Consider the following 22,665-nt stretch of genomic DNA (forward strand, 5'->3'; position numbering starts at 1 on the left):
AATGACCTCAACTGAACTAGAGGCAAAGAGTCTCCTCACCTTCCCCAGTTCACAAATGTGTTCAAGAGTTCTTTGATTGTCTCACTCATCATGTGTATAATACCATAAAAGAGGGCACTGATGTCTCAGAAATGTGTATAAAAAGCTTCTTGGGAATAGCCAAAAATCCAACCCCCACTAAGACGGGGGGCAAAGGAAGTTGGAGGTGTGGCTTACTTCCCCCAACCTTCTTCCACTAGTTTGAAGAGTCTCAGAGCGGGGAGCGTCCAGGACAAGGCAGACATGAGGCAAGTGCTGCTGCTGTTGGGGTTACTGCTAAGTGCCCAATCCGAACTTAGGGCCCGTGACCCAGAGGAGGAGCAGGAGCAGGAGGACGAGAGACTCAAGGCTACTGACCCCAGGGAGGGCAGTATACCAAAGGACAATGTCCAGCAGGGAGGAGTGCCACAAGGAAATATCCCAACTAGATCAGGGTAAGTAACTGACACCTCTTTGTTAAAATAAATTGTCAGTACAACAAGACACTATACTAGTGTGTGTCCTCTGCCGCAAAGAAAACATGTACATTATTAAATCTATTATAGTCTAAGGGGGTGTCTTTCAATTGCATGTCACTGTCAAAATTCACACTAAATAACCGGAAGTTAAGTCAGTTGCAGAGAATGACCATTCATACTGTGTGTACATCCTTAGTTTCTTTGAGAAAGAATGCCAATCAGTGGAGGTGGCAACATGATCAGGGATGATTACCTGAGTCACAACATCAGGCAACATCATGAAATGAACAGACGAACAGGAGTTAGAACAGTTGACCAACAACCATATGGTTTGATCCCAGTAGGTTGCATTTTTGGTCAAAAAGCTCTACTTTTTTGGACTGATCGACTAGTCCTGATAAAATGTACATCTTAAAGAAATCATTCTGGGCTGAGCACATTTGGCCTAAAATAAAAATATTTTTTTAACTTGAGTAAAACACTAAATTCCAAGAGAAAGAAATCCAAGAGCAACATCAGAAGATTACACCCAACTTCATCTGAGATATTTAGGATATAAATAGTAAAAACAAGAATTCTGAATCACTTATTGACACATTGGAGATCTGTGCTTTTGTGTATGTTGCAGGAACTGGTGTGCCGTGGTGCAGAAGCGTGTTGTGAACGAAACTGTCATGAGTGGAACAGAGCAATACACCGTCAAGTCTCAGAGCCCATGTCCGAGTGGAGTCCCGAACTGCCAGCTCATCATGTGAGTTCCCCTACATAAGAAAAGGTCTGATAATATGCCATAGAACTGAGTCCATACTGTATCTGTATAAAAAGAAGAGGAATCTACTTTCAGCTAGATGAAGTCTACACTAAAACAGTGCAGCACAATCAGCTGGGTCTCAGGACTCAGGTTTCAAATATGTTCTGAAATGCATGTTATTTTAACATCAATTTCAATTCAGATAAAAAAAAATCCTCAAATTGCAGACTCCTAGATGTGTTTAAATGTGAATTATTACAGTCCTTCCCAGAAAAGAGCAATTGAATATGTTTCATATGACAGAATTGTTGAGCCCAACATAATATCACTAAACCAATTTGTGTTCAGGTACAAGCTGTCCACACGGCCCCTCTACAAGCAGACTCTGAGGGAAGTCACTGCTCTGCTGTGGCAGTGCTGTCCCGGGCACACTGGACCCAACTGTGACAACTCAGGTAGACATCCGCCTGGTCTGACAAGGTCTACACTTTACCAACAACTAAGCCGTATGTCATGTCAGTACATAGCACAAGTGAATATATGGTGGAGCTAATCCACTCACTACAGGCTAGAATATGAATACTTAACTTGGATAGTCCCATTTTTGGAAGTTATTGTTTATTGTTATTTTGTCCTGTTTTAGAACAGTTCCTGAGTAGAGTGGTTTCCCATGGAGGTCTATTTATATATGGCTCAAATGAGTCCAATGATAGTGGAACCTAATTTAGAATGAGATTGTGACTGTGTGTGGGAAAGTTAAGTGTTTATCACAAATCTTTGGACGGATGTCCTCCCTCACTTCTAATTTTGTGTCTACTGAAAACTGTGCTTTATGCATAAAAATGTCTTCTTCAGTTTCTGGTGCCCAGCCTGATCCAGCCTACAGTGGACACAGTGCCCTCAATGGTCCTGGGTCAGGTGAGCTGCTATACTCTGTTCACACAGGGCCATTCTAACTCCAGCGCACAAATCAGTGAGATCAAGTCATCACTAGACACAATAACAGGAACTTCAAATATACGAAGGTGACTCACTGCACAACCTGCCATACAAAATATTTGCCTCTCAGAGGGTGGAGCACTTTCTAGTATACTGAAAATCAGCAGGGCAGTGCCGCCAGAGTCTGCGGCACAATAGAACTACGAAACTAATCTGATGGGTTTCTTTTTTCCTCATTGACGTTACAACGGCAGTTTAAACCATCAGCCCCAGACCTACCTGACGTCCAATTCTCCTAGTTTATACAACAGATAACACAGGTCCAGTTCCGTACCAGGACTGACAGGGACATGTTCAGGGCAGGGCTGGCCATTTAAAAGCCTTATTTATGCTTTAAGCTTAATTTAAGAAAGATGTACATTACTTGTGATTTTAGCAGAGCACATGGACCCTCATCAGGAGCAGAATGACCACCAGGGAATGCTGTACCACACCAGTCAATCACAAAGGCCTCATAACACACCACAGGATGCCGATGGATCATCTGACCACACCTACCAACCTGAAGCCTCCATCCAGCCTATGGAATCTGGCCGACAGGACAACACCCAAAAGACTCAACACCATCTTCCGCCAAACACTGCCCACTACTCTGAACACACATACCGAGCCCCAGCACAGCACACCTGGGGCTCCCAGGACCCAAATCTTTTGCAAAGTGAGCCTGATTTATAAGTGCACTATTTCATAACTCATGGACAGCCACATCAAATTCAGTTCACATAGAGTTATTAAAATTACTAAGATTATTAAAACAATTTTAGGAAGTTGCTTACTTACAACTATTGTAATTCTGTGGATGATGTACTGTAGTGCTTGCATAACATATGATAGAGGGGTCATCACAGACGCAGCAACTTCCACAGGACGTCCTGCTTTCTCTGCAAGGGTGTCCTGTGTCTGCATGACATCACTCTGATCCTGCTCCAACATACACTTATGACCCTGTGAACAGTGACACCTCTGAATATCTGCTGACTGCTGTTGTCATATTGGTAAAACTTAGCTAATGTTACATCAACATTTCACTTACTGTGTATTTCACCTGTCCCTGGCCCACAACTGATTGTACTGACTGTAGTGTTGTTGTATAGTTCTATGGAAGAGATGGTACTCTGCAGTGACTCTTCATAATTAGAATCTCACTGTGTGTTGTGGGCAGTTGTTGGGGACAGGACCGACCCTGCGGCTCTCCGGTACCAGGACACTCCAGCTGTCCTCCCAGTGCCGCACATGATGGCATTGGTCATGTCCCAGCTGCAACCCATTCTTGAAGCCTTCAACCGCTCCTTGGTGCACATGCAGAGTCGGCTGGGGGCCCTTACCCTGGAGGTGGCTGAACTGAAGGATCTGTCTTCTCCTGAACTCCAGGCCAGCTCTCTGAGTAGAGATGGCTTGGGAGATGATGACAAACTGGAGCAGGTGTACCAGAAGTTGAGGGAGACACAGAACCAGATGGAACAGCAACGCCACCTGCTGGAGTCCCACCATGCATTGCTGCTCAGTAACCTGACCAGATTGAGGACAGACATGAATGTGAGATTTACAAATAAAGTGGACCACATGTCAAAGTTTTAGTAATTGATTTGAGATCTGATCCTAGGTCAATTTCCAGGCTGTCCACTTGAGTGTTTCTGAGCTTAAGATGGACCAGAAGCACACCTCGTCAGAACTGGCTCCAGGCTCTGAGGCCTCAGCTCTGTGGGGGGCCGTGGAACGCCTAGACAACAGAGTGGTCAACAACACGGTGAAGGTACTCTCATTTGGCAGGCATCTTTTTCTGTATTTTTTTTTCTTCATTTTAATTGAATAATGATTACATTGAAGGAATAATCTTCAATTTGGAAAATGTTCCAAAAGGGATGTTCTTTGCCTGGTTGTAGTGATTTGTAGAATACTGACTACTGATTGTGTGGATGCAGGTGCAGACGCTGCTGGAGGATGTGGAGGTGGTGTCAGGCAGCGTACAGCAGCTCCACAGACTCAACAAAGACCATGACAAACGCATCAATGAAACCTCACGCCGCAGCCAGGTGCAGTTCATGGAGACAGGTCTGGAAGTGGAGGCAGCCAAGGTGGTGGTACTACAGAGAGTAGAGGAGCTGGCGGGGAACATGAGTGTCCAAGGGCAAAGGCTGACGGAGCTTGATGTGGACGTGGACTACCTGTACACTATCTTCTACAAACAGAACAACTCCACTGGTGACTGCGGCTGCTCTGATCTCAGGACTTCCGTTGCACAACTCCAGAAGGGCCTCACTAACGTCACGGAGCTGGCCAAGGACAACAGACTGGCCTTGGAAGAGAGCGAGGAGCAAGGGGCATCATGGGGGGACAGTGACTGGCAGCCTGCGGTGGAGGTTTTGCAACAAGGACTTGAGCAGGTACAAGCGTGTGATTATGATCCACACCTTTAGAAACACACTGGAATGATCAATCCTGCATACTGTTTGCTTAAATGATAGTTGACCTTTTATAGACAAATGGTGGAAAAGCTCTTGAAAAACCCCACACTAACCTGTACGTAAACCAACAACAATAATGTATTTTTTTCAAACATACATGAATGCAGGTATAGTTAAGTCATTGTGAATCAGAGCTGTTAGTATGTAATTGTCCAATGTGCAGGTAGTACCCATCTTCAGTATTAAGCTGAACTCCATGTCAAAGCCTTGTGTTTGCTGTGTTAGGTGAAATCGTCTTGGGCTTTGGGGGAGAACCGAACAAGAGGAGTGGAGCGCAGCGTGGCTGATTTGAGCTGGTCTTTGCAGCAGTGGCAGGCAAAGGTCACATACCTTCAGCAGACAGAAGCACAGCGCACTCAGGACAACCAGAATCTGCGCGGCTCCTTCAATTCTCTGCTTAAAGATGCTATACGCCACAGTGACGTCCTAGAGCTTCTGCTGGGAGAGGAGGTTCTTGAGTTCTTGGACTGGCCCATTCACGACCGAACCGCGCACTCCATCCCGACCCTGAAGGAGCGTTTGAGACAGCATGAGGAGCAGCTCAGAGTGCACAACCAGAGTATTGCACGGATAACAAAACACAGTATAGGTGAGAACATCAAAAGTTGAGCACCAAATGTATAAAACACACCGCTGATTATAATTAGGTTTGTTGCTAAAATATTTGTGAAAATGTGTAAAACAAGCTAAAATGTATCCTGACTGTAACGTATATTCACCCCTGCAGATCCAAAGGAGGTCCCAGCAGCTGATCAGCCATCCTCACACCCTCGACCTTTAACCGACTGGCTCACCGAGGACGACAGTGGAAGGAGGGGCCCGGCCAGGGAGCGCCTGAGCCTCGAACCTGATCTCAGAGACGGTAGTGACCTGTGGAAGCTGGAGCAGGTTGTGGAGATGCTACAGCGCAGAGTGGAGAGCATGGAGAAGCAGAACAGCAGCAGACAGCGGGACTCACGGCTCCAGGATGAGGTCAGGTGGCTCAAACGTGGGCTTGAGGACCATTTGAGGGTCTTCAAGAACATCTTCAGCAACACGGACAAACTGGCTGCTTCCAAACAGCCCCTAGAGCTGGATAAAGTGTTAGAGCTGGTGAAGAGTCGACAGAGGAGGAAAGGTGGGTCAGGGGGCACACATTGACTTTAATATTTAAAGAAAGATGTCAATGTGTATAATGTGTGTTTAAAGACATCTATAAATTGGCTATAGAAAACTAAAGAAAAAGTGTATGTACATCATATTTGATGTAAAGATTACATAGTTTTATGGGTATATTATAGTTACTTTATTTACTATTTATTATACAAGGTATTGTATTATTTATAATATACAATAAAAAACTGCCTATAAACCCTTAAGATCAAAAAAAAAAGTGCAAGTCTGGTATTGTATTGCTGTAGTAATCCTACATAATGTACATTTATATTTTTATTGTACTTATATTGTATTTTATGTAATTGTATGAATTTGTATGGCCTTTCTTCTGGTCTTAATTTAAGTAATTTAATGTGATGGATGGATGGATGGATAATGTGCTTTTCTGTTTAAATTTGATCTATTATTTGTGACACCCTCATCCATTTGCTTTAAAACTCATATGGATCTGAATGTTCTGATATGTCTAGTTGGTTTGGTGCAGGGTAGGTTGACTACAGTTTGGATAGTTGAGTGGATGTAAGTGAGGGGCAATACACACCATCTTGAGGAGGAGAGGCAATCTTTAATTACATTTGAATAAGAATTTTGACATCTGAATGCTGAGTGCGATGCATAAGGTTGGTTTATGCTTCTCTTCTAAACACGACAGCCAGAGTGTTGCAATTGGCCGCCGTGTGCTTCGGGAGGTCTGTGTGGATTTGACGGCGAAGCATAAACTGGACTTTAGTTTGATTCTTAGTTGAGAGGCTGTGTCATGGTGTGCAGCTGCTGGCTCCAGTGTACACGCCACTTTTCCACTTCCCCCAATCTTTTGTGTTTATCCGAGTCCAGACGCAACAGCTCACTTCTGTACATCTCTCCAAACCTCTACAACACAACACAAGTTAGCAAATTATACAGCCCATATATTTGTAGTATTTAAAAGACTGATTGTCTTTAATGTCATTAATATCTTAAATATCTTCAATAGACGGATAGTGACTATACCTTGACAGTGGCGTCTCTTTCTTCTATAACCACTTCATGTCCACGGGTGAGTTTGTTTGTGGCGATAGAGGCAGTTACCTTGGTAACACCTGACAAAGGGAAATATGGGATGCCTGGCCAGGTTCTGTGTATGCAAACATAATGGGATAAACAATGAAGTGCACATTCAGGATGATAGTAAAACATGCAAATATATAAACGCATATCAGTGTGGTTGTCAGTAAAAATTGCCCTTGAGGTCGAGGCAATTGTCCATGTGACTTTTCCATTGATTGGCCCGTGTAATATTGGTTCTATATTTCTACATGCCATCTTATTTGAGAAATGCATCAGCCCCAGCTGCCACAAAATACTGCACCTTTCTTTGTTTCAAAGATGGTGTTTTATCGACCCAAAGGTGGTGTCTACAACCACATCACCACCTAATATACAGTCTTTGTAATAAAGTCTTTGTAACGCTATACCTGAAGTTCACAATGTTTGCAAATTAACAACAAAGCACTACACTTAAAATGTTCAAATTAGATGGACGGATTAGACTTTAGAGTTGAGCACACATTCTTCTCATTTGAATGGTAATGTACGTCTAATGTTGCACTTCTAACACTGAAAAATAAGGGAAATGTTGCCATTTCCTGTGTTTTGATGGGTTTTTAAAAAATGTCCCCAAAAATGAAGCCTGCGTAAATTCACCTGGAAGACCTAACTTAAATCGGCGTCGGGAACCATGGAAGGACCCCTCTCCCCAGCGCCATCATCGCGGCGTCCGCCTGTCCGTCTGTGAGAGTCAGATCCCTCACTTCACCATGGACTCTTCCAGGTTTCTGCGCTTATCCCAAAGAGGTTATGCAGTTTTTCCCGGCCAAAAAGGAGGGTGAAAGGACGTCTGCATTATGGCCCTCGCACCTGCTCCTCATCCCCAATCAACGCTCCCAAGTTACTCCTCCCCGCTCCAATCAGCGCCCAGGCGTCACATTTAAGCGCTCAGGCTGATGGCTCGGCCACTAAAACTGTACTGCGACCCACCGCATCCCCTTTTCCTCCTCTGCATTCCCCTCATCCTCAACCTTCTCTCCACATCTACCACCACCAGTCTCCAGGCTCCGGGGGGAGACATTAGATTATTAGATTATGGAGTGCCCATGATCACTGTCTTCAACCGGGGTCTGAGCGCCAAATAACCTCCGTAATAAAGCACGTAAATCATTCTCCTCTGTGTCCTGTGTCTGAGTCTCTCCAGGGTGAAATAATAGTAATGATGGCTGTTGAATTGAAAATCAATTTCAAGTTGTGAATTTGATATTCAAAAATTCAACAACAGACAAAATATATAATTTTCAAGACATCTGGCTTTTTTATTATTTTCCATGTCTGGAAAACAGGCCAGTTATTTTTCAGGTTTTCCAGGCCGTGTGAGAACCATGTTTCTTTCTTTCAGCTTTTAAATGGGATTGATGTGTGCGTCATCTCCATCTAAAGATGTGTTCAACTCAGGAAACACCAAAACCTCTAAACCTCTAAAAACTATTATATTATATATTATGTACAATTTTGACCTTGGGGAATGTATTTCAAAACTGTCTTGGAATTTGTGCAAGTTTGGTCTTCAACACATGAAACATCAGACCTACCTTTGGGCTGTGTGTGGCTTGAGTGCTGTCTTGTCTGTGTTTTCAGAGGGCTGTGTTTCTGCCTTTAGTTCTGTAAAAGAACTGAACATCAGTGCGACAGAATCAATGTGTTTCCGCAAAACACTAAAAAGAACACTCACCATCGGCTGTCATTAGCCGGTCATACAGACACAGCAGTTGTTCTGTCAGCGAGGCCAGGGAAGTTACAAAATCCTCTCCAGCCAGATGCAAACACTCCTGAAAAAGGAAGCAATGTTCAGCACTGTTCTTTGCTATTTTTGTAGTCAGACAAGTATTACCTTATTGCTTGCCTTACCTTCTGGACCCCGGCAGAACAGTTGATGGCGTTGTTGAGTGCTTGTTGACGGTGCTGTTCTCTGAGCATGAGTTTCTGCAAAGCCTCACCACTTATACTTAGTCTCAGCTGGCCCAGAATATAGTTCTGCGTCATTAGAACATAATATCATTAGAACACATATACTAGACAAAGTTGATCTAATAGGAGTATAACAATTACAGTATAACAATACCTTTTCAGTCTCACTTTCTGCCACAGTCTGGTCTAAATTCTGCCTGATTCTGGCCACCTCGGTCTCGAGTTTCTCCTGGTGCTGATGCTCATGTAAACCAAGCAGCAATCTAGGTAACTTTTGACACAGTTGTTCCAATGTAGATAGATCGTTCACGAACTCTGAGAATCAGTCAGGAAACAAAAAAGTAAACATGACTGCTGATGTATCATCACTGATTTACTTATACTGAGATGGAATCAGTGTTAATACACAGTATAAAATTACTAGTCACTACATTATTTTGAGAGTACCGTTCTGGCTGGAGTTTAGGAAACTCATTGCCTGCTCCAGGTATCCCTTAAGTCTTAGTTGCATGTTTTCAACCCACTGCTCCAAACTGTCAGGAACCAGCAAGAAGTGATTCACACCGTGGCTGCTCTGGTAGAAATCCTGAGAGGTCCAGAAATGACTAAATTATATTAAGAATCAGCACACTCCAGTTGCCCCATTATTTTTGGTAAATTGCTGGGGAGTATGCCCAGCAGATAGGACAAGGTTATATAGAACTATTAAAAAAGCGGGCTCTGTGATGGGGTCTAAACTAACAACAGCCCAGGTGGCAGATTGAAAGGTGCTCTCTAAGCTCAGATACTACTGAGCATGGTAAAACCTCTGTGGGCAATGTAGTTTGTGACAAAGCCAAGATAAAGTAGATGAAGTTGCTGATAAAATATTCCAATATATTTACCTCAGCAGTGAGCATCAGAACATCACTGCCCTCCCACAGCAGGGTACTGACTTTAGACCTGAAAGAGCTGCAGGACAAATGCCTTTATTAAGCACTAAAGTGTCTGATAAAACATAGACAAGTGGCTTGACTCACAGAGTATCATGTTCAGGCTCTGGTCTGGGCCCAAAAATCGGTATCCTCCAGTCAATCCTGAGTGCTCTGCCGGCTCTCCTTAAAACACACAGGGCTGTCACTTTCATGCCACAATGCACACAGACATTAATGTAATAATTAAGAAGAAGATCAGAGTCAAGTCTGAGTCTCTCAACTGATGTTCCTACTGACCGCCAGAGGGGCGATCAAGAAAGAGATCAGTGCTCTTGCTTCCCAGTAGGGAGGACATAGGTTTAATTTGCACACACACACACACGCACGCACGCACGCACCCTTACACCCGCACACTGGAGGAGTTTGTGTAGGCAAGACAACGTATGTGGTCTTTACCTGACTGAAATAAATCTTTCTCTCCTCTGAAGAGATCCGATGTGTGCACCTGAGGACACGTCACATAAGATGGAAAATAAGTGTTCTGAATTGATTGATTGATAAAGAGTGGGGCAATAGACCTTTACCTTTTCCTCCTCTGGGCTCTGTTTCAGGGGGGGCTGGTGTTTTGTCCCTACCAGGACATAAATAAGAGTCAGTACATAATGTATAATTTGAGACAATGTTATATACATACCTGTGTAGAGATGCTGTGAGACGAGGACCATCATGTCTCTTGCCACCTGAGCAATAGGGCTGCAGTGCAGAGGACGGGGTGTCCTCCTGTTGTTGTGAGACCTACAAACATAACGAAACAAATAAAAGCAACATGAATGAAAACAAATAGCATTTAACGCCAGTAAAATCATTCAAAACAGACTGAAAAAATAAATAACATAAGAAACTAGAAACTTTGCAATGGCTGAAGCCATTGCTAGAGTGTCTGCATCTCTCTCTCCCGCTCTTCCCCCTCCCTCTCGCTCCCTCCCTCTCGCTCTCTCTCCTTCCCTCTCTCTCCCTCCCTCCCTCTCTCCCTCCCCCTCTCTCCCTCCCCCCCCCTCTCTCTCTCTCGCTCGACTGGCTCCGTCACAAAATTCTAAAGAATAAAGAATTCCGCCGACACTCAATGCCCAAATTCATTTAAATGGGGAAAACTATTACTTTTGAAAATTCGACAATTCTGCAAAAAGTACAAGTTGTTCAAATGTCAAAAGTAATAGCACACGTACTACTGTGAAAGCGATCGTAATGAGGTATAACATGTTGAAATCGGTTGAAGCGTTAAGGAGTTGAAACTGGCTAAATGGAAAATCATGGAAAATATAATAAAAAATACGTGAAATACAAGAACATCTAGTGCCTGCGTGACATCACGCAGACACTCAATAAAAAGATACTTTTGCACAATGGCTTTCTCCCTGCTGAGGTGTGTCACCATGGCTGAAGACCTAATCACTTTCTACTGCATGTGGGATCACTGTCATTATACTCAGGAGAGGGGGATTCTCCATGATCACATGGAGCATCACCCTGAGGATGTCTGCAGACAGCCTGTAGCAGACAGTGTTGTCTTAAGCCTACAGTTCAATCGCTCGCAAAAGCTGCTCTAGATGAACGCAACTCCTGCATCATCCTCTTGGTCTCCTCCTTTCTCACAGTGAGGCATCAGAGCAGCTGGTGGTCCTGCAGATCATGGGTCACAGCAGCTCCAGGAGGAATGACTCCAGCCTAATGTACGCTGTCAGCGCCATGGGCTTCTAGTCCTAGGTGCTGAGGTGCAGCGTTTTAATGACAGGAATAAGGCATGACATCTTCCACATTAGCAGGGGAGCACCGGCTTTCAGGACCCTGAGGCTCACGGCATCAGGGACAACTTCTGACATGCAACCCCTCCACTCATGCTACTCCATACTTCCAATTAGTTGTTCTGCTATAGTCTCCACTCAAGCCTCCTTCTGCACTAAAGGCCCCTCTTTTTCGGTTTGGGAGGATGTTCAGGAGGGGAATGTTGAGGGCCTGTGCCTACTGTACAGTGGCTTGGTCTAGACAGATCACTTTAACACATTTTAAAGAAATTAAACACTTTCAATGAAAGATGTTGTAATGTGAAAACTGTAGACATACCAAAGTAAAGTGAAGACACTGAGCCTGTTGATGCAGCATCTGACTGAGGATGGAGAGGGTGGAGAACACCTGGACCTTGAACACCTGCAAATTCACATAGAATATCATCGGCTACACATATATACACAAAGCCTGGCTGCATCTACTCATCACAGATGTCTATTTAAGCCTTATTCGAGTGAGATTTGACATCTGTAAATCCATGTCACTGGCCTGTACCTGTGCCTCTCTATCTTCCAGAAGGATCTGTAGCTGATGAATCTTGCTGCTGGTGTCAGAATGTTGCTGATTACAGGTGGCAGCCTGAAGAAAAAAAAAACACTTAAGTCTAGCTTTTTCTGTTGATTGCGTCCATGCATGTGTATTGGTTGTGCGTAAGTGTTTTTCTTGTCAGTGGGTTTAGAGATCCAGCCATATGTATTGTGTAACTGCAAAACATACCACAGTTTTGATCTTGACTTGAGTGCTGCGAAGAACGTGCTGGATCTTCTCCACAAACATGAACTCTGACATGAGGGAGGTTATTTTCTCTTGCAAACTGTATACGTCCCTGACCTGAAGCAAAGACTTGTGTGTGAGACTACACCTTCACTTAAGTGCTGAGCTGAAAATACAAACCATTACCTGCTGTAAACTGTTGGAGTGGCAGGCCTCCAACTGATCATGGATGGACTCTTCCGCCACATTGATCCTTTTCATTTCTTTCTTCAACTTCTTCTGAAACTTTCTCATCTCATAAGGAGTAAAGTTCCCTCCTTCACTGAAAAGTCTGTCAAACACAGGTAACAACATACACGGTATATTTATAGTATTCATGTGTGAACTTTAATAATGTAGTTAGTAATCATGTAAAAGGAAACTGGATTGTCTTGTACTACTACTACTGGACAAAAACAAGTTTTTTTAATTTATTTTTTTCAAAAAATATTTTGTTGCCCGTAGGCTTTATAGGCAGGGAAGTAAATGGGGGATGAGAGAGAAGGGATGACATGCGGTAAATAGTCAGAGTCGGAAAATTAATTCACAACACGGCTGCCGGCTGCACTTGGAGCCTGATATACATGTGCTGTGTTTTAACCTCTTGACCACCGGGCAACAGCTAATTTATGTATTTATTGTATGTCTTTATTTACCCTTATTTAACCAGATAAAAATCACATTAATCAGAATCTTTCTCTCTTTTCCATGGGTGACCTGAGACAAAGTGAACTGCAGCACACACATTGAGCAGCAAATCAATGTGTAATAGCAATATAATTCATTCTATATTTGAGTGTTTCTGTCATTAAGGAAAAGAAGCTGAACTGAGCCATCACTTCAAACAGCATGTCACCTGAAGGAGCAGAGCAGCTGTGTCGTGGCCTGTTTGAGCTGCTCCAGTTCGAACAACATATTTTTTCTGAAGTTGGCCTGAAAATCCTGGGTGTCTGCAATGTGATTCTTAAGATAGTCCTTCAAGATTGAGCTGAGGGTCTCCAATCTGCATCAAAAAGACAGAGGTCAACAAACATGTGGTCTCTTCATAAGCACACAAAAGAGGTGATGTATGAATTGATGTGATGATTGGTAAGCTCTGAGCTTCCCATAGTCTGTGATCGGCCCGTCTGAAGGGCAAATTTTATATGATTGGTCACTGGTCAGTCTGAATACAAATGGTGTATACAGGTGTATAGCAGGAAGAGTGGAGACGTACCTCTGAAGAGTATCTACAGACTCAAGGCTGCTTTCACAGTTGGACACAGCGGTCGAAAAGGTCTGGTTCCTCTTGCCCACAGACTCTAGGAAATCCTTCAGATCAGTGTTAAGGGAGGCTAGAGTGTGTGACACTGTCTCACAGTGACTGTCCACTTGCTTTAGGTGCAGCTGCAGCTCAGCTACAAAACACAAGTGGACACTTAAATATTTTACACAACAATCTCTGCTGGATCATCTGCCATGAGATATGAGTATGGTGAACGTGAATTCTAGATGAGAGTGGCACTTTATGTTCAAGATGAAAAATAAAATAAAAAAGTTGAGACATTTCTTTGCCGATGTGACTGTGAACTGTTCTGTAATGCAATTTGAGATTGTTTAGCCATTGCTGATGCTTTACCTAGACGTGGCTGGAATATTAGCTGGTCGACATGCTGGGCATTGAGCTGCTGCAGCTTGACATCCTGCTCAATAAGTGCTTCCTGTTTGAGGTGCGAGAGCAGAGAAAGGGCTGAGAAGACACTGCCATGGAAGTGCTGCTCCATGTGTTCCACAAACATGCTCCTCACTCTGCCAATTACACAGAATACACAGGTCATGTGCTGTGGACACACGGGGCAGTGAATATGGAAGAAACTTAGCATATCATATTATCATTAATTAGCGTTACATTTAAAAGTAACCTGTTAAGTTAACACGTTAAGTTACTGTTTCCTTGTTTTAAAAGTAAAGTCCGTACCATACTCTTCCGTTACCAATTATTAACATTACTCTACAACCCATATAATTTGTCGACAATCTCTTTACGTTGCTGAACACAGTAATATATATAATCATTAAAACATAAAATAAACAACCAAAGTAAATGAGTTTGACATAGCCTTATTTATGTTGACAGATCACCACGCAAGAGTACTCTAATAACAAAGTAGCACCGTAACGTCAGTTAGTTTTCAAGTGCAGTAATGAGGTAACTTAACAAGTTATTTTTAAAAGTAACGCTACCCAAGACTGGTGCCAGATACTGGTGACATGTGCCTGGCTCCTTTTGACAGTGTGGAAAGAGCCATGGACTGTTACTCTCAAAATGTGGATTGAGAAATTGACTGAGAATGTGGCTTCTATTTGATTAAATAGCACATATATAAATGATGATGAGAATGTGAAGTCACACCTGCTTAGTGTCTGAGAGAGCAGCACGGCTGAAAACACCTCCAACAGTCGGTTCCCCAGAGGCTCTTTCAGTTCAAGGGACTGGCACATGAAGGAGGGCCCCTTGTAAGTGCGGCCCCTTGATGAGCTTAACTCCTCAGAGCTGTTCATGTTGTACAGATCCAGTAGCCCACTGTCACCCTAAAGCAAACACAGGAATAAAACAGGTGTGTGAAGAAGGAAACTATTTAATATGATCTCACCTGATATTGTGCGGCATCAGTGTTCTCCCCACTGTTCTCTTTGTCTATGGTTAATGTGGCTTTTAGACTGGAATCTACAAAAGGAACACAGGTGTCAGAGAAAGATCAATCAAAAAAGCATTTCACTGAAAGATACCCATTTTTTATTGAGTTGACTCAAGTTATTAACAGCCGATTAGTTGTGGACAAATCATTTGCAGTTGCATCTGCAATTCTGTAGCAATAATTACAACAATAGAAAAAACAAGTTGGATTGTTGTAGTTTTAGGGTATATTTAAAATGTCACCTTTTTTCTTGAGGGTAAAGTTATGAAACCCAGAAACCAGTGGCACACAATTGGCCTTGATTCCCATTAACCTGCCACCAACTAGCAGGTGAGATTGGAAGGTTTTATATTTGTTTTTTAGAAATTTAGAAATTGTATACTCAATTTAAAATTTGTACTCGCCAAACCTTAACCTAAGCCTAAACATTAAATACTAAACAAACTCATAGGCTATCTTAACATTAAATCATGTCTAGAATGGCCTACGCTACACTAACATGAATTATTACATAAAGTTTTGGATCAGATCTTATGAGCTCATAGACGCATTACTGGTCTAAACTGAAACACTACAGTTGGTTAATGCTAGCTTGTGAGTTGTGACTGTAATGAGATATTTGATTTGAGATATCATGAGAAAGGTATCAGAGGGACCTCATTTATGGTCCCCATGAAGTAAGCATGTAAATAGTTTTGTCCTCATAATGTGATGAATACCCGCCATATACACCCACACACAAGCTAACTGACCTAATAAGTCACTGAATACTGGGCCAAATTCATCAGGGCTCTGAAAAATAGAAACAATATGACTTAACCTCACAATATTTAGTGAAAAAAGGAAACATGAACAAGTTTGATCCATTATGTGTACATTTGGCTGGATGCAAATGGTTCAGTTACCGGTGTATAGATGCTGCTGAGGTGGAAGAAAGCACTGAGGCGACTGCTGTAGTTTTGGAGCTCCAGCTGATACAAAGCAGGGAGTCTGTCCAACATAGTGTTCTGATCCAACAGATGCTGTCTGCAGCTACAACCACAAAGACATCCAGCATAGCAACACAAAACACACTCAAAGGGATCGCACAATGTATAAATCATCTATGAATCAAAGTTATATAAGATTAAGTCAAATAATTGAATTTGTTTTAATGTTACTCCTTACTATGCTCTGAGATATGCCTGGAATATGCAAAAGATTTCATCATGTTGTGACCCTATTGGTTGTATTTCCTGTGCAGTACCTGTCATGGAGCTCCTGTAGCTCAAACAGGGCTTTGGTCAGAGATATGTTCAGGTTCTCCTCGTTGCTCGCTTGTCGCAGTATACTCAGCAGCTCATCCAAGTTTTGTCTTTTTCTCTAAAATATCCAAGTTAGTGGTTGTGACCATAACAGTTCACTACAATCTAAACTGTAAGCTACCTCTAACTGTTCCTTTTGCAGGTGCCTCAACTCCTTCACATGTTCTTGGACATTTGTTTCTATATTTTGGAGATTGGAGCAGTGTTCCTCCCACAGAAACGATGCCCGATGCATTATTCCAAACACTGAGCTGCTTAATGAGAGACTGTGGTGGCTGACAGAGTTACAGCTCACCTGTAAAACACATATACATTTAGGTTAAAATAAAATGTTTTGACAATTTGAACAAAATATCATGTCTTACGGACATCAAAAGCAGCCCATCGCTCGTCAGCCTTGCTCTGACTCTGACCAATCAGAGGTAAGAAGTGGGACTGTACAACATTAGTGACCTGAGCTTCTGAAAGTTGCAGATCCCGGAGAGTGTTCTAAGGGACAAAAGATGATAATTAAATCAAATACAGCAAACGCATGTAGAATGTAGAAGTCTAGTGACACCTCACAACGGTGAACTTCCTCAAGTCGTTCCTGCCAAATCTGGTGATAGCAGTTGCGAATGTACCTCCCAAGGTCAGCATGGAGGCCATCTATGAACAAACAGCAGTATGTGTTACAACGTGAAGAAATAAATATGATAAATATGTATATATTTATACATGTATGTATTTATAAATATGATAGGATAGAAAAAAGGGGGGTGGAAAAGTTACCAATTTTATGGTTGAAGCTTTTCAGTTGGTCAAACCAATCAGACACCAGAACAGCAGTGCAAGTGGGTGGAGCCAATGAACTAGAAAATAAATTGTTGAGTCTTTGTCTCATAATAGATATATATGTGCAGAGGAACTACTGACCTCAGGCTGCTGACCGCCTCACAGCGACTGACACTCACTTCTCTCAGACTTTGATGGATTTTAAAAATCTCTGACTGCTCAGAGAGCAGATCCTCATCCAAGTCCTTGCTGCACAATTCACTGTGACGTAAAAATATTAAAAATATGTTGTAATTTTCCTACTATTCCTAATACCATAGTAACACAATAGAATAGGTGAAGTACATTTGGGATTTGGTCTTTATTGTTTACATCCATGTGTGATTTGGAGTGAAAATGGTAATTTACACAGTAATACTGTGATGGGCTGCAGTCAGTCAGGCGTCACCCCAACAGGCATAAGTGAAATAATAAACATTTGTTTGAAGTCAGATATAGAACATGTATGTTCTCCTTTATTGATTTTGGATGCTTAAGGCCGATTTTTCAAAAAACGCATGACTGAAATGAGTCATCATTCAAACTGAAGCTATTCCTGAACCCTTTGGAGTACAAACAATTGGCTGGATTCTTTGTGAAGCTGACCCTCTGAGGTCTGCACCTGAAGTGTTGTACTATCTGCTGAACTCTGCTGTTCTTCCAATGCTCCATACAGTCTTCCCAGCACTGGTGGACTATTGACGTGTCTTGTAGGTTCTCCACCAGCAGGCACAACCGCAGCTGGCATAAACTGCGCCGGTTTGCCAACAAAGACTGGTTTAGCATCTATGAACAACAGGCAGGCATTAGGATTGAGAAATATAGCAGGTATAGTAGAAGTAGTAGGTGACTGAATGTCTGTAACACATTAAGAAATAAAGAGACAAATAGAAAATATGTAAACGCCACACAAGCCCCCTGCTCAGAGAATCTTCCCTTTAGGTGCATGTACCAGCAGAAGCTCTGTAATAAATAAACTAAAATAACTATGGTAACTAAGTATAATCTAGCCAAAGGCACCAATGAAGCTGGGGAGCAGGCCTCTTCCACAGCCAATCTAAAAATATGTGAGACAGGGCAATGAAAACTGTACTGAAAGTGTGGACAGCTCATTGTATACTGTAGTCTTCATCAAACTTGTCAAATAACTTAGATTTTAAAGCAACGAGTTATGTCGCTTTAAAATCTAAAGCGACATAACTCGACATAACTTCATAATGAATGGGGACTTCATTCTGAATTCATAATGATGAATCACAAAGATGGCAGGGCTGCTCTCCTTTATTTGTTATTTGTGTTAAATAATGTAAGCCAGTGTGCAAAGACTTACAGTTGCCTTAGAGTGAAGAAGTCGTTGGATGTCAGACAGTTGTAAGAAGCTGATCTTTTCCAGCAGACCACCATGGTTCTTCAGGACGGCTTTAATCTAAACATAATACCCATTATTGATTTTATGCTTATCTCTAAACATCACACTCCACACACACTGGGCCTGTGCTCTGACCTGATGGGTCCTCTGTGTTTCAGTCTGACACAAATTACAGTAGAACTGAATGATTAGTTTCTTTTTCAGCTTCATCTTCTCCTCCACCTCTTCCCACAAAGAACACATATCCTGTAAGACAAAAAGTTAAAGATAAACAAACAAGCATCAATAAATAAATGAATAAATACTGCACACACCTGTAGACTGTGTGATGTCAACTCTTCAGGCCGTTCCATTCGGTGACTCAGTTTTTCAAGTCTCAGGTCGACCTCTCTCAGGGAAGTCAGCAGTTCCTCACTATCCTTCCTCACGTGTGACTCAAACACCTGTGCAGGAATATTAGTTTGTTTTACAGTGCATAAAGTGTCCTTCAATAGATGAATAGATACAGATAAGAATAAGGCAAAAGTTGGTTGTTGACTTTGATGTCTAATGTGCTGGTCCAGACATTCTGGCTGTGAGATGCAAGGGTGTGCTAGCTCAACCACCATCCAAGCATTGCACCTAATTATAGGCTTGTTTGGTCTGCGGACCAGAGGCTTGCAACGAGCAGGTTTTACAGATGCTGCAAAATGGGTCTGAAGAGTTGTGCTAGCTCCAGTTTATGTGCACTCGTTTCAGCCGCGCAAGTGCCTGTCTGAAGACTCCCAAAGTTCAAATAATACTGTGCATGTGTAAGAGAACACAAGACCAACAAACACACATTAGACATGTTTTGCAATGCAAACTTACTTGAAAAAGGCTAAGCATTCATAACTCTTGATGATTCAAATGACTAATTATAAAAGGTGGTAGGGTCAGTAAAAGACAATTGAAATATAATTTTAATAAAAACATATATAGTTTGCCTATTATTATCATTGATAATAATAATAATAATAATGATAACATAATAACAATAACAATAATAATAATGATAATAATAAGCCTACTACTATTGATAATAATCCTGCACCAAATCTTATAGCCGTACAAGGCAAGACTAACATAGTTTGACCAACAAGGATTTGGAATGAGAAGTCAGCGCTAATAGTTGGGGTGGTAAAGCTTCTTCCACAACCCAAAGAACAGTTTGACCCTCCCAAGAGCAATGAGTGCTGTTGATGCGTATTTGAGCAAGAATAGAGCCATAGGTACAAAATGGCTGACATTCTAACCACGTGAGTGAAGAGTGAAATAAATATTTAGTAATATAAAGTAATTGGAAAGACTTGCAGCTCAGATCTCACTGTACCTTAGAGATGGCAGTCAGCTCTGTGTCAAGCTGGAGCAATGTTTCTTGGTGCTTTGCCGCTTTCTTCTTTGACATTCGGTCGATAACATCTGAACTGGAACCACTAGTTACTAGAGTACAACATGTGTTATAACAAAGGCCATGTGGTGCATTGGATGTGTTTATATGTGTTTCCATATACAGTATGACAAAACACAAACCCAGTGTGTCAGGGAGTCCGCTCACATCCTCACAGTCATCAGTGTCAACAAGTTCCTTTTCACTGAAATCATCAAATACAAATAATCAGTGTTGGGTGTAATCAAGTAACTATAATTGAATTACAATTTTAAGTAACGTAATGTGAGGCATTCCTTGTAATTAGATTACAGTTAATAACAAAATACTCAATGCTTAGGAGAAGGTAACCTTCCTGTGCAGGACACAGCCTAAAGAGGGAGCTCATTGAATGTTCTCAAAGTAATCAAATTAATTATAATGTCAGGTTAACACCTCACAGGCCGAGCTCAGCAGTGGTTGATGTTATGCTAACTGAGCAAGTTTATACAACTCATTGTTGTTTACCTGTTTAAATGGCATAATTAAAACATAAAAGCATTTAATTGATCTATTTATACAATATGATAAATAAATGAATCCCAAAGCAATGTAAATAAGTTACTTTCTAAACTGTAACTAATTACTTTTTGTGTGTGTTTTGTGTAGTACTGTACCTGTGTGTAGTACTGTACCTGCATGTTGTGTGTAGTACTGTACCTGCGTGTTGTGTGTAGTACTGTACATGTCTGTTGTGTGTAGTACTGTACCTGTGTGTAGTACTGTACATGTGTGTTGTGTGTAGTACTGTACCTGTGTGTAGTACTGTACTTGTGTGTAGTACTGTACTTGTGTGTAGTACTGTACCTGTGTGTTGTGTGTACTACTGTACCTGTGTGTTGTACTGTACCTAGTACTGTACCTGTGTGTTGTGTGTAGTACTGTACCTGGTGGCTGTGCTGCACTGTGTGTTGTGTGTAGTATTGTACCTGTGTGTTGTGTGTAGTACTGTACCTGTGTGTTGTGTGTAGTACTGTACATGTGTGTTGTGTGTAGTACTGTACCTGTGTGTTGTGTGTAGTACTGTACCTGTGTGTTGTGTTTAGTACTGTCCCTGTGTGGAGTACTGTACATGTGTGTTGTGTGTAGTATTGTACCTGTGTGTTGTGTGTAGTACTGTACCTGTGTGTAGTACTGTCCCTGTGTGGAGTACTGTACCTGTGTGTTGTGTGTAGTACTGTCCCTGTGTGGAGTACTGTACATGTGTGTTGTGTGTAGTATTGTACCTGTGTGTTGTGTGTAGTACTGTACATGTGTGTTGTGTGTAGTATTGTACCTGTGTGTTGTGTGTAGTACTGTACCTGTGTGTTGTGTGTAGTACTGTACATGTGTGTTGTGTGTAGTACTGTACCTGGTGGCTGTGCTGCACTGTGTGTTGTTCTGCACACACTGGTCTTTCCACGTGGCCAGCAGAGATCTTGACAGCTGCACCTGCATTTTTTATAGACATGAGTCATGAGTAGAATTTAACTCAAACTATTGTAGTATGTTGCACTGATCAGGACAGTGCAGTTTTCAAGTGAACACAACATGTTTTTTGTGCAACACGAGACCTTATCTTCTCAAGGCATTTATTTAATTTAGCTTTAATCCGCTGTGATAACTTAATACATTTTGATACTTTACCTGAGCATCAAAGAGCTGTCTGTAAACCTTCCCGCTGGCAACCGCTCTAGGTTCACTTTTAGCCATAGTTTACATTTGTCCTGGCTCTTCTCCAAGAGTGTCTGGCAGCAAACCTTAAACTTCTGCACCTGGTCAAATAACAAATGTGTATTTCTTATCTTGTTTTGTGCTTTGATGTAGAGCACTTTCTGTTTTGACCAAACAATAAAAATGATTAAATTAAATCAAGAGTGCCCTACCCCGCAGACCTAAACCAGGAGGAGCCTTTACTTCTAAGCAAATATGCATAAATAAACTAACACATTGCTCTTATTCTTCTTCTTCTTCTACTTTGGTGTTTCATGGCGGTTAGTATTATTGTTGTTGTGGTTGTTGTATGGCGGTTGGTATCCAGTTACATTACCACCAGACTTTATTCTTTAGACTTTATTCTTTCCTTTAGACTTCAATCTTCAGATTCCGACCGGCTTTATTCCAGGGCTGACTCTTCTTCATCTTCCTCTCCTTTGGTGTTGTTGTAGTTATTATTGTTGTTGTTGTTGTTTTATGGCGGTTGACATCCAATTGTTGCTGTTGTTGTTGTTGTTTTATGGCGGTTGGCATCCGAGTGTTGCATTACCGCCAGACTTTATTCCTTAGACTGTTGTTGCTGTTGTTATTGTTTTATGGCAGTCGACAGCCGAGTGTCGCATTACCGCCAGACTTTATTCCCCAGACTTTGTCGTAGTCCTAAAAGTTGTTCTTCCAGTGCTTTGACCTCCAGTGCTTTGACAAAGCCCAAGAGGTCATGAGATGCCTTTGTCATTGTATCCTATAGAAGTTCTTCCTCCCCTCAGACTTTGTTGTTGTTGTTGTTGTTGTTTTATGGCGGTTGGCATCCAAGTGTTGCATTACCGCCAGACTTTATTCCTCAGACTTTGTCGTAGTCCTCAGACTCTGTCGTAGTCCGTAAAAGTACTCCTTCCATTGCTTTGGTGTTACAAAGCCCATGAGGTCATGATATGTCTTTGTGACTAGTATAGTTGTTGTTGTTTCAGAGACCAACCGGCTTT

The 22,665-nt window shown here is 42.0% G+C and overlaps 2 protein-coding genes across 3 annotated transcripts; one reads left to right on the top strand and one right to left on the bottom strand.

Annotated features, from left to right (window-relative positions):
- Positions 1–227: 227 nt before the first annotated feature.
- Positions 228–6,035, top strand: mmrn2a (multimerin 2a). 2 transcript variants are annotated; one of them, XM_072436907.1, is made up of 10 exons: positions 228–473; positions 1,126–1,248; positions 1,597–1,703; positions 2,104–2,166; positions 2,624–2,905; positions 3,410–3,783; positions 3,851–4,000; positions 4,170–4,631; positions 4,938–5,301; positions 5,440–6,035. In XM_072436907.1, exons 1-10 carry the CDS (start codon positions 283–285, stop codon positions 5,850–5,852), a joined length of 2,529 nt encoding a protein of 842 aa, XP_072293008.1. In that variant the 5' UTR covers positions 228–282; the 3' UTR covers positions 5,853–6,035. The 2 variants fall into 2 exon arrangements, with proteins under 2 accessions (XP_072293008.1, XP_072293009.1); XM_072436908.1 differs by having other exon boundaries at positions 2,627–2,905.
- A 497-nt stretch (positions 6,036–6,532) lies between these two features.
- LOC140351514 (coiled-coil domain-containing protein 180-like) lies at positions 6,533–21,733 on the bottom strand. The gene is made up of 36 exons (XM_072437365.1): positions 21,614–21,733; positions 21,339–21,418; positions 20,092–20,153; positions 19,892–20,001; positions 18,855–18,983; positions 18,676–18,786; positions 18,502–18,597; positions 17,794–17,957; positions 17,274–17,393; positions 17,130–17,209; positions 16,918–17,006; positions 16,728–16,847; positions 16,480–16,653; positions 16,301–16,416; positions 15,960–16,086; positions 15,807–15,846; positions 15,010–15,083; positions 14,769–14,947; positions 13,995–14,164; positions 13,593–13,773; positions 13,233–13,379; positions 12,524–12,668; positions 12,341–12,454; positions 12,119–12,202; positions 11,889–11,983; positions 10,473–10,573; positions 10,235–10,283; positions 9,884–9,961; positions 9,749–9,815; positions 9,312–9,450; positions 9,019–9,179; positions 8,805–8,930; positions 8,629–8,725; positions 8,489–8,558; positions 6,858–6,981; positions 6,533–6,737 (listed from the first exon to the last, which is right to left on the bottom strand). The coding sequence occupies exons 1-36, from the start codon at positions 21,677–21,679 to the stop codon at positions 6,606–6,608; spliced, it is 4,017 nt and encodes a 1,338-aa protein (XP_072293466.1). The 5' UTR covers positions 21,680–21,733; the 3' UTR covers positions 6,533–6,605.
- Positions 21,734–22,665: the final 932 nt, after the last annotated feature.

The sequence above is a fragment of the Eucyclogobius newberryi genome, unplaced genomic scaffold, assembly GCF_026437365.1.
Source record: "Eucyclogobius newberryi isolate DKJ021-1_F unplaced genomic scaffold, fEucNew1.0.hap1 SCAF_8, whole genome shotgun sequence".
NCBI classification, from domain to species: Eukaryota; Metazoa; Chordata; class Actinopteri; order Gobiiformes; family Gobiidae; genus Eucyclogobius; species Eucyclogobius newberryi.

What these genes read in the sequence shown, in the direction of transcription:
- mmrn2a (XM_072436907.1), top strand. Translation starts at nt 283, where the DNA reads ATGAGGCAAGTGCTGCTGCTGTTGGGGTTACTGCTAAGTGCCCAATCC. An exon ending in GGACCCAAATCTTTTGCAAA is followed by an intron (nt 2,906 to 3,409) that starts GTGAGCCTGATT and finishes TGTTGTGGGCAG; the next exon opens with TTGTTGGGGACAGGACCGAC. An exon ending in TGCAACAAGGACTTGAGCAG is followed by an intron (nt 4,632 to 4,937) that starts GTACAAGCGTGT and finishes TTGCTGTGTTAG; the next exon opens with GTGAAATCGTCTTGGGCTTT.
- LOC140351514 (XM_072437365.1), bottom strand. Translation starts at nt 21,679, where the DNA reads ATGGCTAAAAGTGAACCTAGAGCGGTTGCCAGCGGGAAGGTTTACAGA. An exon ending in GACAGCTCTTTGATGCTCAG is followed by an intron (nt 21,419 to 21,613) that starts GTAAAGTATCAA and finishes TAAAAAATGCAG; the next exon opens with GTGCAGCTGTCAAGATCTCT. An exon ending in ACTCCAACAGTTTACAGCAG is followed by an intron (nt 12,455 to 12,523) that starts GTAATGGTTTGT and finishes TCTTTGCTTCAG; the next exon opens with GTCAGGGACGTATACAGTTT.